General features: G+C 39.4%; 1 protein-coding gene across 1 annotated transcript in view; it reads right to left on the reverse strand.

Moving 5' to 3' along the window:
- The window catches only part of LOC113985260 (potassium voltage-gated channel subfamily KQT member 1-like), a 278,155-nt gene extending 262,139 nt beyond the window's left edge, over nucleotides 1-16,016 (reverse strand). Inside the window, exon 1 of the mRNA XM_039383283.1 lies at nucleotides 15,611-16,016. Within this exon, the coding sequence (XP_039239217.1) occupies nucleotides 15,611-15,987 (377 nt within the window). The 5' untranslated portion in view covers nucleotides 15,988-16,016. The remainder of the gene's footprint in view (nucleotides 1-15,610) is intronic.
- Between the last annotated feature and the right edge of the window lie 1,553 nt (nucleotides 16,017-17,569).

Raw genomic sequence — 17,569 nt, forward strand, 5'->3', positions numbered from 1 at the left:
TGTCTCACCACGGCTGAGGTCCCTCCAAGCAAAAGGAAGCAATGGTTGACCCTGCAAGGCAGCCATCCCCTCTCCCCATCAGCTTGGGCTCAGCTCCCTCAGGAAGCCCACCTTGCCTCAGTCAATATCTACCTGTAAGGCTGAGCATGCTGGGCTCTTGTCCACTGCCAGAACTGGGACAGGGGTGTCACCTGGATGACAGCTATTACTTCTCTTGCATCAGATGCTGTTCAGGAATGATAAAGCACCCAGCAGAAGCTTTGTACATTCACTAGAAAACATGATCATCTCACCTGAGTTTTCTTCCCCTCCACCTTTAGCTACTTTCTCCATTTCTCTCCATCACACAGTTCAATTTCTTAAGTGTTCTCTACCTTCATAGGTTTCTGACACCTATTTGCACTTTAAAAAGTTCTCTATCAATTATTTACTGTTACAGTACAATTACTGTGTAGTTACTGAAGAATTAGTCAAAGTACTCATACTTTATTGATACATCTTAATGATTTCTTCATTAATGGCAAATATCCAGGGCTGAAATGTCTTTAGAAAAAATAAGGCTGAATGAGGAAAGAGATCCAGGTAATACAACTTAGTCAAGTTCTTTTAGCACGGGGTAGATCTCAGCCCTGTTCTCAAGATTTACTAGTTACACTGCCCATCACCCAGTCCTGCTGCTTTGTTCATGTCAACGTACACAAGTTGTCAAGCATATTATTCACGAGGTTTACTTCCATTCCAAATGTTTATCTGTTTGAAAGTGGTGGTATGTTATAGGGGGCACAGAGATCTATCACAAAAACCCTAACTTTGCCTCAATGAGCTGCTACACTGACCAAAGATAAGCCAGGCAGCAGAGGGGGCAGAAGTCCAGCATTACTAGAGAGTGATACTTTAAAAAATGAAAAACAGAGCAAAGTCTTCAGGAGAGACACTGAAACACAAGCCAGTCTTTGTCAAATGAAAAAGAGCAAGTTGGTAAGGAGTTTACAGAATAAGGGTGTTGCCAGCATCCAACACCAGAATAGTCTAGGCATGGGAATATGCAAAACTTTAGCTTTTCCTTAACACAGTAGGACTGTTTTCCATGTAAAGTAAATGCAGATATAAAAGTAAGGTAAAGCAGGGTCATAAGAGTCTCTTTTTCTTTATACATTTAATGAGATCAGTACATTAGTACACAGAAGCCCTTGCAGGCACTGGGTACCCCAGTCTGTTGGATGCTGTGCTCCATCAGCTCTTTATCCAAACATCTTTTACTTCCAATTAGCAATCCCAGTGATGGGTAAATGGAGAATGACACAAAATGGTGAACAGACTTATCCACACATCAGGGCAGTGCTAAAAGCACACAGAACTTGGTTCTCTTTCAGTTCAGACCACGCTTCAGTCAATAGTCAAAAGAACACAGAAACCTGTCTGGTCCCTAAAATCAGCATATCAAACAACTCAAGCAAAAATGGACCAAGCACTTCTTGAAACTAGTCAGTCTGTTGCTTCTCATCTTTTTTTATGAAATTGTTGTTCTATTCCTGCCATTACTGCAGATCTTATTTCTAGGCAAAATGCATGTACAAAGGTATGGTAACTCCCTCCGAGTACAGCCCTTTCATTTCTTCCAGATCCCTGCCATTTCAGCTACCTCCTTTCAAAATACCTTTGTCTTCTTTTACTGCCCTCACTAGTAATAAATAAAAATCCAAGGGTTATTCCCATTCTAAATATTGTCTATCAAGATACTGAGAATGACAGTGCACTTTACACCTTTTCCACTCTAAGATAAGCAAAGAGAAGAACTGGATATCCCTACACACCCTGAAGATACTATCACTACATCTTCAATAATGACATTTCCTATTAGGCCTCAGGAAAAGTAACAAAATTTGTAAACATCAAAAAGAAAAAAAAAAAAAAGAGGTTTACAAAAAATTTGAGAAAAAAATGTCGCAAAGTGCCAAGATGTAGGTGCATAAGGATGTGTAAGGGAGGACAACTGGTGCCACTTTTTTGCTAAGGGACCCAGAACCGTGAAAATGCTGCTAATACAGCCTGCAGGTCTTGTAACTTCTCGCTAATTGTTGCTTCTCTCCTATTTTTATGTATTAAGACACTCTCTCCTTTTCCATTTCCAAAACACACATTAAAACCATCCAAAGACCCTTTAAATTCACTTATTTTACAGCACTATATCTTCTGGCCAGCGAGTGTCACTCCTTCCCAACAAATAACAAAGGCAGATCACATGAACAGAGTAAGTTGCAGTGGGGACAAAGTCAAAGTCTATCACAGATTAATCACAGATTAATCAAAAACAGCAACAACAACAGAAGAACCAAACCAAATCAAACCAAACCACATAATAAACAAACAAATAAACAATGTAAAAAGACTCCCCATGAGAACATAAAGAAAACAAGCTCAGTTCAAAGGCAGTTCACCTAGTCAACCAGTAAGCCATGAACTGATAGTGAAGATGTTGTCCCAGTAATCTGTAATCACAGAAAAGCTCTGGCATAAAAACTATAGGTTTAGAAAAGAAGACTGCAATAATTTGTATGGAAATAGAGACATATGCTGCAGATACTGATCTGTTGCACAGCTCAGCAGAGAACTGCAGTGGCAGCATTCCTGCATGTAGTCTGTCAGCAGAGGAAAATGTGTTTTATTAAAGAAAAAAGCTCTCTTTTTGAGTCTATCTTGGCTGAAAGATACAGCCATTAAATGCCCTCAGTTGTAAATTCTAAAACAATCTCGGTGATTTTTCACTTTTATGTGATGAGAACACCATATTCCTTTTCCAGCTAGGCAAATTCTGTGGAGAGAAAAATTGTGTTAATAGACACTAAAACTGCTAATAATTACTCAGACAAGGCCCTGTGGGCTCTGATCTCATTCTGTCCCAGTCCCCCAGTATTTGATCTAGCTAGAATAAAGCGAGTGCATGAATGCTGCCATGTCTTGGAGCAACATGTGCCCAGGGAGCAGTTCAGCAAACCTGCAGTTCAATAGCTGTGCAATCTGGTTGGATGTTGAACAAGATTTTCTGTATTTTATTCTTTCCATGAATAACATGAAAAAAAATATTTGTTTAGCTGGCATATACAGCATTACCCATTACACAGAAGATCCAAAATACAGAAACACATTTTTTTTCCTACTGCATGTAACTGCAGTAAAAAGCTGTCTCTTCAATGCTACAAACAGACAAACCAACACCCTCAGTTCTACTGTGCAGGCATGCACTTAAACATGATAATTTTCTGTTGGCTTCCTCCAAAAGAACTTTACCATCCTTTTTGAGTCCTAGAAGACAGTGCAAGAAGTGCTTTCAACTAAGGCCTTCCCAATACCAAGGGCTCTTTTTTTGATAACAGCTCCCCCAAATGCTGGAAATCTCCCCCACTAGTGATGCTTTACATTTGAAACATACCTAGTCTTCCTTTTGTCCATGGAACCCCAAACAGAAGACCTAGACCTGCACTAATAATCTTGCTGTGCAGTCTGGGGCCTGTTGCAGTCTGTGATCTCCATGAGGACAGAAGTGAGAGGGAATGGCAAGAATCTAATTACTACTCCTCACAACTAACATGAAAGCAGATCTTCCCATCTCCCACATGAAGTATTGAGAAACTGAACTTGAAATAGATAAGGGATAGTTTCTGGTATTATCGGCCAGAGTCAGACAGAAATGAGATGGCAAAAGTAACAGCAGCATTTTAAGGTAGATACAAAAAAATACACAAATCCCCAAATGGTACTGTTTCAAGCAGTTATCTTATGGTATATGATCCCTTAACACAGGTAGCAGTTCATGGGTGGACACAACCTCAGTGTGAAGAAGCTGGGACCGCTCTCCCCTCTCTCACTGGATATTTGTGTCCTGGAGGGGGAGGCAGAACAGGGCCACGGCTGAGACCCTTGAGGTGCCATTCTGGACCCCTGGTTCACACAGCAGCCCCATAGACAGGTTTTAGCCACTGCTGGCAATGCCCCTTGTGTGCACTTAGAGCAGTTTATACTCTCAGTGCTCAGCACAGGCTGTTGGAAAGAAGCCACGGGGTTGAGCTGGGTGAGTAAGTGGTATCTGTGTTATGACAGAAGTGCTGGAGACAAGTAGCGGAAACAAAGGTTAAGTCCTCCCTGTACCCCAAGTAAATCCATTGCCACAGAAACAAACAACCCTTTAGCACCTGCCTCCCTACTGGAGTGGAAGATCATTTCTTTCTCCCTCTGATATCTTTAAATCACACTGCCTTCATATCTTTTTCAAGGCTACAGACTCTGTCACTGAGCCACGCACCAGAATGCAGGTTAGTTTTGACAAGTCTAACCTCAAAGATAAACAGTTTAATTAATTGCCAACTGATCTGCAGAATCCAACAAGCTATGGCTCTCTTGCCTCTCAGGCAATCAGAAAACCTCCTTGTGGATTGCTCCTAACAGCCTCTGGAATGCTAAACATAGCTCTAACCAGTGACCTTTTTAAACATACTGAGGAAAAAACCTTGGGTGAGGGCCAAATTCCCTGTAAAGAGCAGAACAATAGCTCAGTACATGGCACAACATGCAAACCTTTAGACTCACCACTAAATCACAGAATATGCTGAGTTGGAAGGGACCCACAAGGATCAATAGCACTCAGTTTGTCTCAAGGTCTCACTTCAGTTTTGGTTTGAGAAACAAGCTGTCCCTCCTAAATGCAACAGCCAAGTCTACCAGTGTTAACTTGCCAACAAGTGACAAACAGATCCTGGGTCTCCCTAAATAATTCTGATCAGATTTCTGGGATACCTACAGGTAGGACAAGCGGATGGGGGTGTGTTTGGTATTGTTGGCTTGGGGTGAAAGTATTTAAAGCTCGTCCTTGTCATGTGGCAATTTCCCCTTCCCCACCAGCTGCCAGTCTGGCTTTCCCGTTTTCCCCATTATCCACACTCTCTCCTGCAAAGGGCAGTTCTCTGTGCTGCAAGGGCGTGAAAACAGGTTGTGATTGTTTACTTGCTTGCAAGTAGTTATTTACACCAACAGGGAACAGTTTCTCCTGTTGGCAGCTGTTCAGTTCCTAAAGGGAAGAAGCTGATAAGGCAGAGACATAAATAATTACCAACTAGTAGAGTTAGTCTACTCTTTCTTATCCTAAAAAAACAGAGGTGTTACTTTCCAGTATTTTGTCCTCTTCAGTCTGTGATTCTTAAGGATGTTAAGCCACAGTTTGAGCCGTTACTTCAGCAAATACTGTTTTCCTTTTCTACCATATAGCTGCTAAAAATAGAGAAGTATTTCCTCTCAAAACTCCTGAATTTCTTTTTCTTCATTTTTTTTTTACTTTGCTGAAGACAGAAACTTATTACCAAACACCTATTTGCAGACTCTTCCTCATGTTCTATTTAAAAAAAAAAAAAAAAATTACTTATCAGAGGTAAGAGGATTATCTGAGAATCTCCCATTTGGTTTCAGATTCTCATGTAACACAGTTCACGCTTACTGAACATGAAGTGTCAGGCTTTCCCGAGAAACATCTTGTTAAGGTAAACTAGATTTTAATATTACTTGATTTCTCCTAAGTTCTTCAAGCCTCATGTAAACACAAAAATACAACTGCTTTTTCATCAATGTTTTTAGACCATCATCCTTAAGGCTGTTTCATGTGTTAACAACCTCGGGTGGGCAGTTCTTTTGCATTGGACTGTTGATCAACCAGGGTTAGAGGTTACAAATGAGTGTTTCTCTGTGTCCTGGTCTTCCTAAACTTTGCTTCCTTTTGGAGAGTAGCTAGTGCAACAGCAAACATGTTTCTGTTGTTATGGTAGCCAGGAACAAATTATGTTTAAGAGATTTAAGGACCACAAGCACTCTTTACTGAAGCCTACACTGGGAACTAGTAGGTTAACTATCAACACTGAGAGCAAAATGATGTCAAGTACTTTATCAGGGGTGAACCTTTTCAAGGTCATGCTATAACAATCTCATTTTCCATGGAAGACAAACCTAATGAAAGTTCTTAAAGGCGAACTTCATAATTCATAATTCCTCTTTTTAAGTTTATTTGGGGGGGGGGGTAAGTTTTGCAGCAAATAATGCCATTTCTAGCAAAGACTGTGCATGTAGGTTTTTGTGTTTGTCTTCTGCAGATAAGTGTACTTCAAGTGTTGATATATGAGATTCTTGTGGGAATTACCTCTTGGACAACAAAAAAAAGATGGGTGAGGAGGGGGCAAACTTAAATTCACAGGCAGAGAGATACTCTGTGGTAATCAAGTACAAAATAGTAGCTTTGTGGCTGCCTGGGCTTACCAAACTTCATTGACTCTGCTCACTTGTGTTTAGAGAAAAAAAAAGAAAAATATGAGTTCTATAATGAGAGAAAAATCAACCAAAATTATCAAAAAGCTATTAAAACCTATGCTCTGTAGTATTCAGATGCCTTGATCATAGGTTGCTGGTGATTTTAACACAACCAGACACATCTTTTAGCTGCTATTCCTTCCTTGAAACTGAGCAACTGTGACTCACTTTACCATATGAAAGCTCTTCAGCCAGATAATTGCAAATGGTTTGTAGAAAACCCTATCTTTCAAATTTCTTAGGATAAAACAAATTATCTATCTGCTGTCTGATCCAGAAGATTTGAGCAACCTGGTCTAGTGGAAGGTGTCCCTGCCCATGGCAGGGGGTTGGAACGATCTTTAAGGTCCCTTCCAACCCAAACCATTCTACGGTGCTATGATGTGAAGCCAAAATATTCTGGTCTACTAATACACTAGGACAGAAAAAAATCCCATTGCTTCAGCTGGACTTAAATTACAAGAGAAAAAGATTGAATTGAAGCCAATATGTCCAAGTAAATCTATGCAACTACACCCATTGCAGCTTCAACTTTTTTCTTGATGATAGACTACAGAGTTGTCCAGAGGAGACCAATAGCTGTAAGTCAGCCTGTTGTTAAGGAGAATAAATGAATTCAGCCAACAGAAAGTTCTTTGAGAGGCTCCAGCTTTTTATGTTAACTGGTCATTTTGTGGCAGGAAAATTAAGGAGAGCATTTCCATTTTTCCTACTATAAAAGTGCAAGATATTCTCATTCCTGAGTGCAGGAAGCACTACACTTTCTTCTAAATGGGACTATACTGTTTTATGTTGAATAGCCATGTCCTTCTAGAAAACATTCCTGCTAGTCCAAGTAAAACCTCATTCCAAGTCCTTACATATTTTTATTATCCAAAGGAGATTCTGACTAAGTCATAAAGAGAAGGTTGTCCGTGTGCCCTTGTGGGCAATTTTTGATGTCCCTCAGTTTTCTCATAAATCTATTTCCAGGCTCCTGGGGCTTGATGTTTTGTTGAAAAGTCTTGTGCTTATACATATGTGATCATACACAAATTAGAGTTGGTTGGAAATTTTGGTAAAGGAGCAATTTTTTTGCTGAAAATACAAATATGTTAAAATTAGAAAGTAGTCTGGGAATGTGTTGGTTTCAGCAGAACTGGAGAAGGAGACCAGACAGGTTTTACTGGAAACTTGCCTAGCTTTGGACTCTACTAACAGGGAGCTTGCCTGGCAGAGAGTTTGGACATATCTAACTTACTTTTTTTGCCTCAGAATAAAATATTTTCAGAGATTTGAAGCCCTCAACCAAAGGAAAATCCCACCTTTCACAGAGATATACCGAGGGTGTCTGGTTTTGGTTTTTTCTTCAGCTCATTCTAGGTTGCATCCAGAAATGCCCAGTAGCCCCCATTGCTTGCAACATGGAGTTACCCAGCTGGCTCCTAGCAGAAGTAACCAGCCAGTATTTCTACAACACTAGAGAATTTAAAATTTAATTTACAAACACATTCACCTGTGTATATATAAATCATCACAAACTGGTTTGAATCAACAGTTAATCCCAATGCTGTTCAAATCACAGCATGAGCCACACATCACACAAAAAGGTCTCCTGCTTCAAACCACCTTTCTGAATCAACTGACCGAAGTTGTTATGTTACTTGTAAAACATCCACAGTCCCTGTTAGTAATGGCAACTTCACATTTTCAAAATGTTTAACAGCCTAACTTATTTGCTGTTCCTTAAAGAGCACTATGATTTGGATTTTGATTTTTCAATCAGTTTAGCTGGCAGTAGTCCAGAACTGACAAATTGCATTCGTGCATCCATTACACCAGGAGCACAGAAACCTTTTAGTCAGTGCCCTGCCTTTCCTAGGATTTAAGCTCCCTGATTCCCCTGAGTGCCTCTACCTTCCACTAACATCTGTCCTTCTGTGTTTCTCTTGTTTGCTCTTACGTCCCATGTTTTGTTACCAGAATGCCTGGATGTCCTCTCCCTCCCTGGTCACGGGAATAGAACTTCCATTTTGATTCTGTATCTAAGACTTTCTAGAAGACATATAATCGCTTCTTTAAACAGTGACAGAAGCATTTCATCATCATGACATCAGTGTTCATGATTCTGATACAGTTATCACCAACCTTGACTGGAAGACAAAAGAGTCAGCAGGTTTAGGCATGTGATCTGTGACACATCTCCACAGGGACAGGAAGTTACTACCACCATTTACAAAGCAACGCCAACCTCTTTGTAGTAGTCATATTAATTAATGTTTCTTAAGCTCAGTATCAAAAAAGGGAAAGAACAAATGCATATAATGATGCTCTGCAAATATATTCACTAAGTTAATGCCAGCTCAATTATCATGAAGACACCTGAAACACTTTTCTTCTTGAATTTGGTACCATGTGGAGTCCACAAGTTAATGAGCAATTGTAATGTTAACACCATGGAATATCTTATTTTGATGGTTTCTGCAAGAACAGAGTTTTCTCCCGCAAAAGCATAACCAAATTCCATCAATAGCACCATATCAATGTCAGACTATAGTATTTGTTTTCACTACAGAAACAAATGATTTCACTATAGAAACAGCATTAGCCTGTGGGGACAGACATTAATGCATATTCATTGCTCAGATTATTACCAAACTGAGCTTTTAGAATAAGATGGATAGAATTTCTTACAAAAATGATGGAAAAAGTCATCAATAACTTCAAAAACTGGAAATAAACCTTACGTATGCTGTGGCTTTGTGCCCTGTGGTTAGGTTACTCTGTGCCCAATGCAAAGTACACTCAGATCAAAGTTCTTCCTTAGGAACTTTTCTAACATCTCCCTCCTGAAAAGACTCTTTAGTGCCAAACAATCTAATTAAGCTCAAAGTGAAGTGTTTTCATCTTTGGGGTTAATAATTTATCTCTCCTCTATATAAATGTCTATTTTAACCAAACGTGAAGAAATGTGGTATCTCTGACTTGTCTCATCCTCTGTCAATATTAGCTGAAACTTGCCAACTGGCTCAAAAGTTTTTGGTAAGGCCCTTTCAGACAGACATGTTTAGATAGTGTGGTTGAAGAAACCTCATTTCCTTAGGAAGAGAGGTTAAGAATTAATAACTGTCCCCAAGTATTTTTAGAACAGCCAAATCCTGAAACTTTAGAGAATCCTAAAGACAATTCTCTTTAATATTAGTGCACCTCCATTAGCAACTTAAGCCATTCTACCATATCATCCAGTTAACATGCAACTCCAAGCAGTAAGAACAGTCCACTTTACTAAAATAAACAGTTCTTGAGTTTATTCCTTTAATACTGCTCATCTTTTGGTGCCTGAAGTTTATCATCATAGATGAGGCATCTGCTTAGGACCTCTCGGTAGCTTTTTCACAGATGAAAAGCAGCTCCTGTAGTTCTAAACTGAAAACCTTGTCAGTTCAATTTCTGCATAAAATGCCCAAATAAGTAACTGTTATGCTGGCAAGGAGCACCCTGAGCCCAATAATAACAATAATAATAAGAAGAAGAATTAAAGGCCCTATCTTATGAAAGCACACCATGTTCAGAACTAAGCTGCGACATCAAGGTCAGAGCCAGAATCTCAAAAGCAGCCATATGCTTATAATTACTCTGAACTTTAGTTGTTGCTTGTGTTGGTCGTATTACAATCACATCATTGGAAAAAGCAAAATATCTGCCTGCATTCTAGAGATAATTGTGGAAAGGGCAGAAATGGGAATTTGACAGTCCCTTTTGAGATAAACAGTTACAAATAATGGGTTATAGGCTCCATTTACAGATAAAAACAGGAGCTGGAGAACACTATGCTGACTTACTTGTTATATATATTTAGTTCACTAAATGAGAGCTGCCACACTTAAAGAATCAAAATATATGCAGGCAAGTGCCCCACAGTCATTAAAAGGAAGGACCAGATCCTTACATTTCTTGCCTTTTAATGTTCTTTACATCAGCAGCAGTTGCATGCCAAACAAAAATAGAATATCAGCCAGAATGGTGGCTCTTAAGTCCTTCAATTGCATTTACAGAACAAGACTACAGCATTTCTTACATGAAGTTGGAGGAGGTAAAAAAACCTGAGAGAGCAAAGTTTGAAGAGAAACAATAATATGAAAAAAACTTGTTATTTCTAATTTGTCCAAATAATCTGAATTCTCTTTTTTTTTTTTTTTTTTTTTGCATTACTCATGGTGACACAGGCTCTGGTACACAGAAACTTTTATAAAGGAAAAAACCCTTAGCTGGCCAGCCCCCATTTTATAAACATGTTTTTGATCTTTTGTACTTTCCTCCCAAAGTTTTAAGTCAGTGACATTATTGATGTTCTTCACATTTTTGTAAGGATTGTGCACTCTGAATTATTCAACAGTAATTCCTTAGTTGAGTTCTTTTCAAACACGGTGCCAGGAACATGTACATGTGTGTGCATGTTCTCTTTGAAGAAGCCATGGGAGTCAGTCTGAAGGAGGAAAAGGGTAACAAAATAAGCTTAGAGCATGTTTTCATATAAAACAGAGGGAATACCACAGTCCTCTGGTGGCAAAAAAAAAATAATAAAAAAGAGACAGAAGTTTTTGCAGTCTTGGCCAACTGGTTAGAACTTCCTCTCATTCCATTCCAGCCTTGGTCAACTGGTTAGTACTGGTTGCAGCACCATCAGACCACTTGCTGACATGCCACAACTCCTTAAGATATCAAAAGCTACTCACTTTCTTGCTGAGTTCCATTTCTCCCCTTACAGCGAGATGTGACTAAGCTTAGGAGGGCTACAGTGAGGGCCAGAAGCAGCACATGTTCTGCAGAAGAAATGTGTGTCCAGAAGAGAAGGTGAGAGAGGGAACCTGGCTCTTTTAATATTGGTAAACTATTATGTCAGCTCTTGTCAAACCATACTCTAGGGAAGACATACTCCCTGTCTTTGCCACACAGTCGACAGAGAGACAGGCAGCACCCCCTAGGAATGATTCAGAGCAATAGCCATTACTCCCTCTGAGTCACCATTTGGAGGAGTTGTTTCCCCGTAAATCATGAGGCAGCCTGGAGAGCAGACTTTGTTGCTAGGCAAATTCCGCATTTAGGAAATGTTTCTCAGTCAAACCAGGTGGTCTGCAGCACTTGCCAGATGATTTGCAATGTTACTTTGCAATTACTAGGTATGATTTTATATGAAATTCAACAGGTGATTATGACCCACTAGGAGAACTAAAAGAACAATAGTAGACAGTTCTTCAAGGTGCTGAACGTGTATTACTAACCTGACAGAAGACCATCCACTTTTTCCCATATTGGCCTGTGTTCCTGCTGGTGTAGTAAGTTGAACTGGCTCTCCAAGTATAACCAAGGACAACCAGAGGTGGCAGGAGCAAGCTGAATGGTGAAGGTGGATGAGGGGAGCAGAACTAGAGGTGGCTTGTTAGCAATGAGCTGCTAGATCAGCTCACCTCATCCCATAGGAAATCATGGGATATAAAGGCTTGTCTAACTTTTAAATGAGTGCAAGGTCTAACACTCATTTAAGAGGTGGCCAAACCAGCATGAGGTAACCTGGAACAGCTGCAAGTTCTCCCTTAAACTTCCACAGGGTTATACAGCAAGAAGATGGCAGGCCTGAGAATGCAATCTAAGGGTCCCTCCCATGGGCCTCCCTCTTGACTTCGACTTGCCTCCCTTTTCAACCAGCCTGTGGTTTCTCTAGGGCCTGCCAGGAACCCTTCCAGCTGTGCTAACTCTAGCAGTGATGCTGACATCCATTTGCTAGGAACTGGACTGAGACCAACAGCTCCTTTTGTATCTCCCCACTGTCATTACCACTTCTTCATTATTGACTTGGACAAGATTCAAACCAGTTGCCTATGGGTGAAAGGTTCCTTGTCCCATCATGAATTCCACGCTCCCTCTTTTCCCTAGCTTCCAGCTGTCGTCTCCTGCCCCTTCTTCCCCCCAGTGAGTCTCTGAGGTTCTTGACCATTTTCAGCTGTCCCACAGTTCCAACTCTTTCAGCCTATATCCAGCCTTCTGATCTCCAAAACCTGCTAGTCCTTTTTCCTTCATCCTTCCTGCTTAAATCAGATTCTCTTTGTCCTTGAGCTAGACTGCTCTTGTATTGCTTTTCCTCCAGCTTCAGCATCACTGGCACCAGTCTCAGCTTCTATAAAAAACCAGTCTAGACTTCTCTGTCTCGGTCCCAGGTTCTTCTCTGTCCATGTTTCACCACATGGAGGAGCTGGACTCTCTCGCCCACCCTTTGTCTATGGCCAAGGTGACCCACAAAGACTTGGAACTCTGGTGGGAAATGTTGCACTGCCATTCTAGCACTTTGAGGACCTACAGTTGTTTCTGGTTTTGGTTTATGATCACTGCTGCCTGGTGTCTAAATAAGGGGCAAGAGTCTTCTTATCATGAAAACTGTCTGACTTCACCCCTCACTACTCAGTTCACATGTATTTAGCCAAATAAACACAATATTCTAGCCTACAATGGAGCCATTCCAGCAGTAATTAAATGTATAAATGTTTCAGAAACAAATTCATCACACAAATAAGACTCCATTTGCAACCAAATTATTTAAATGTGTATATTTGCCAAGAACCTTCATTATCGTATGTATTGTATTTTTCATTTAAGAGATAAAATTGGACATTTGGATGTGATTTTTAAGCAAGTACATAGCTGAGTTTAGAAATCAAATCCGAGCCAGGCACATGCTTCTTTTTCTGGACCAGAAAAAAGAGCCATATGGCAAATAGCTGAACTTTAATACATGTGATCTCCAATACCTGAAGGCTCTTACATAGCCACGAGGATTGGTTGGTTATGATCAATGTATTGTCATTGCATGTGACAGCTGCTTCTCAAGCCCTCACTTCTTACTAACTTCTCATTGAGATCCTCTGCTCTGTTCTGGGGTATTGTAGGACTGAAGCAGTCCAGTGAAGCTGAAAAGTACCTGAGTGAGAAGGTTTTCAGGATTGGGAGGGGAAATTCTCAAGCAAACCCATTCACCCCTGCAAACATTTTGTTTTGCAACCATAATTTCACCTTAGAATAACTGCACTAAAACAACACAAATTCTAGGTTTAATTACTCAGTGGTAATTCTCTTTTCTAGCATGTGCTGTAACATTCCTTAAGAACCATGAGTTTATTCCCTTAAAAGAAACTTCAAGTATCAGACACATTGCAAATGTTACAGGAGATGAGATTATCTTCGTAATTTCAAAATGAGAGAAGGTCACCTCCTGGAGCACTTGCTTCACCAGGTTTTGGAAAGTTATCCTCTTTCTAGCAGAACTGGCTCCAGATCAGACCAGACTCCAGTGCCTCTTGGACAGAAGGTTCCCACAAGTTTGTAGATAAGTTATGAGGTCTTTGTGGCATATGAAGGCCAAAACAACAGTGAAGGGACAGTGCACATCCAGCTCCTCCAGGCTACACAAATACCAGCTTGAAAGTTTGGATTTGTTAAGAAAATAATCATAATCATCAGATCAACTGTATATAAGTTACCCCAAACGCACACGTATAACATGGGAAACCTTTTAAAAATTAGTCACAGGTTGTTCTCATTATAAAATTTATTGTATTTTAGACTAGTAATTTATTTCTTTAACTATGTTTCACTTTAATAATATTTAATATTGTAAAGCATGTTCTTTCCAAAACAGAAACTTGTTATATAGATGAGCACACCATGTAGTTATTGGGATAATTATTAGGACAAATATCTTTCAGACAAAATTCTTGCCAAAAACTATGTCTCAAATGTTTCCTTTCAAGCAACTCAAAAAAAAAACAACAAAGCCCAAACTTTTAAAAGCAGTCAAATTACATATTCTTTCATTTAAGTTAGTAATTCTTGCTTAAAAAAAACCCAATATTTTCTCCAATTTTCTAGTGTGGAGAGGGTGTATAGAATTTTATATTTTGGTTTTTTTTAATGCCCATTGCAGAATATAAAGTGCATATTAAAGGTCAACCTTTAAGTCAGAGATAAAAGGAACATAGATGGTGAAACAAATGCATTTTAGCAAGATTAGTAAATCCTAATCTCAAATAGGCTTAAATCATGACTACTCACATATTAAAATCTACACAAATTACATCTGTTTAATCCTTAAGAATTATTATATACTTTAAGCATAGTCCTTAAAAGAGGCCCTATCCTTTTACTTGGTGAAATTTAATGAATCAAAAACTCCTTTTAAAAAAAATCCCTGTATGATGTTGAGGGGGTGAAAGGAAGCAAGTATTGATAAGACTATCTATTTTATGCCAAATAGAAGCATTAGGATTCATCCTTGTAATTACCATATATTTCTTTGGGCACTTCCTGACTGCAGTAACTGATGTTTTTTCCAAAATTAAGTCAGGCCATAGAAAAGTTCATCTGAGACAAACAGAATAATTTCAACACTCTGCATCTCTTTAGGACATATACTAATTTTATAATAAAAGCAAGGCCTTTTGGCTCAGTTTGCATTCACTCCAGCCAGTAAAACTTCCTCTGGCCTCAGTGAGAGCACAATTGGACCCTTCCTACAGCTAAGATGACAAATTATCATTCTGTTAAGCAGCATTCAAAACAGTAATTGAGGTCTTGCTAAACTTGACAGATACCATAAGCAACTCAAAGAAAACAGTTACAGCTGTTACTGTTAAATTAATATGTTAACCACTGTTTTACAAGGGTAAATGGAAGTCTTAATTTTCTCCTTGCTTTTACTACACACACGGTATAATTAAAAACATTTTGCTAAATTTGTACTCATTACATGTTCTTTACTGTAACTCAGTTCAAATTAGTAATGTTATGGTTACATGTTTGTCTAACAAATTACTTGTTTTGGTATTTTAGCAGGAGCAAAACAAACTCAGGAAAGCACGATGCACCTGATCACAGCTGAACCTTCCTCATCTCATGATAAAAATTGCAGTGTCTGAAGCGACAACAACGTAAAGCAGCTAAATCAGCAACAGACACTGCCATGAGCATACAGGACTTAACCCTCAGAAATACCAAATATACAGTCTACAGATTTGAAAACAAATACCATTTGAAGACCAAAAAGCCCTCTTCTGGAAATGTTAACGGATACAGTGGCTGATCCTTTGAGAAACCGGCTTTTCCATCACTTTCAGTGGGATTACTCACGCCACAGGTTTTCAGCCCAGGACCTCAAGTACTCTGATTTCTGGCTGATTAAGTGGCCCGTTTCAGATTTTTCTCACACCAAAGATCATGTGAAAACGCAGGTACTTACACAGCAAAATGATAGATAAAACACTTCCATCCACTGGGCCTCTCCAGGAAGTTGTAGACGTCTCCCTGAGTGCTGGTTTTAGTTAAATAGCGGCCACGGAAACACTCCACGGCCCTGCCGGCCTCGCCTTCCACCAAGGCTGCAGCCTTTGTGCCTTCCTCGGGGTTCTGGGGAATCCTGGATCCGTTATTCATGGAGGTTTCTGGATCCAGCGCCACAGAAGAATACTGCATGCTGCTTAAGTTCCCCCTGGCTTCCAGCAATGCTGCAGATTTCCTATTTCCATTCACGTTGCTCAGCTGAAAAGTGGAGCCTTGTTCCTCTCTGCAGCGGTTATCCATGGGGTACCCAACAGTTTCTCCACTATCACAGGACATCCTGTAACAATGCACAGGTATTACTAACTCTGATCAATATTTAAAATCATGAAGAAGGTATTGTATGTCCTCCCTGTCCAGTGTGTTCTCCAGCAGCCGATGACTTTGTGCTGTTATCACAGAGCTTCGCTGTGACACAAGTGTGAGCTGTCAGCCTGTCACCTGCTGTCACTCACAGCCTCTGAAATTCAATCAGAAAAATGTATCAGACAATGACACGTGCTAGACACCAGATGTAACAAGAGTGTCTGGGAAAGGAAAGCGTCGAGACTTCTGGAGGAAGGAAGAAAGAAAATTAAGGTTCAATGTTACATTAAGAAAGAACATTAAAACTATTTAAATAATGCAACACTCGTAGAGCAGCAGAGCTGTCTTGAGACCTGATCCTGTGAGACCATTTTAAGCGAGTAGTTCTTAAAGTGTCCTGATTAGAGATGGAACTGTGAAAATTTCCTGGAATTCATAAACTTGCTGTTGCCCCAAACACACCCAATTGAGGTTTGAATTTCAACACCTACACTTCAAGAGGTCTTAAGTCTTTAGGACTTGAATAAATTATTTCAGTCACCTAATGGGATCTGATCTTGCAGTCCATGGTACTCTGGAACATTTTTTCTCAAGTGTAAAAAGGATGATGTCATTAATGATAACTGATATCAGTAGGTTATTATTGCTAGAAAGAAAAAGATCAAGGACTCCTGAACCGATTCTCAGTTTTCCTCAAGCCATTTCGTGTTTGCAGCTACTCTTAAACAAGTACTTAGAAAAAACAGAATACACAATAAGGTTTTTCTAGATCAACATATGTTTCATATGGCAGACTTAAATTGCTGCTAATACTCAGCAGAGTATTTAAATTTAATTTAGTATTTTAATTAATTAATTAATAACTTTGTGAGATTGAGAGCAGCTGTCTTTTGTACTGTCTTATTTCTTACATACCACCATGAAAAGTTTCCTCATTTGAAATACCTAGCTAAAATGAAAATATGAAAACATTATGAAAAGCTGAGAATATTAAAAGTATCATGAGAGGTGACTTTAACTTCAATGCATTGATAATGTTAATGTCAAAATTACGTCTGTAATGTCACATTATAATGTACTGTGTTATCTGCAATATAAATCCCACACATTAAGGTGTTGCAGCAGACTGCTCCTCCGTCAGAAGACACTCATATCCACATTTTGAGTTACTTTAGCTTCAGCAAAATAGGGTATTTTGGAGAGAGAATTTCAGCCTTCATTCCCTCTTTTTAAACGAAGCTTATTTTTGGTTGTTGCTTAAAGATCTTCATGTGTATTGCATGAACTATCATCTGAACAGAGCCCTCCAAGTTACTCCACAAAATATTTACATCTATGCATTCTAACATGATTTGTTACACTGTGCTCATTTCTTAACACTGGTCATGGAAAGGCAAATATCAGTTCACATTTCTACAACAGTCCTACAGCAGATAGAGAAATACATCCGTTCCCTCATCAGTTTTCTTAAACAAAAGATGGAGGAACCAAACATTAAAATTAAAACACAAAACCCTTCATCCAAGTCAACCTACAACAGGTACATAAGAAGTAC

Source organism: Pipra filicauda, unplaced genomic scaffold (assembly GCF_003945595.2).
Source record: "Pipra filicauda isolate LSUMZ 115617 unplaced genomic scaffold, ASM394559v2 scaffold300_size901280_pilon, whole genome shotgun sequence".
NCBI classification, from domain to species: Eukaryota; Metazoa; Chordata; class Aves; order Passeriformes; family Pipridae; genus Pipra; species Pipra filicauda.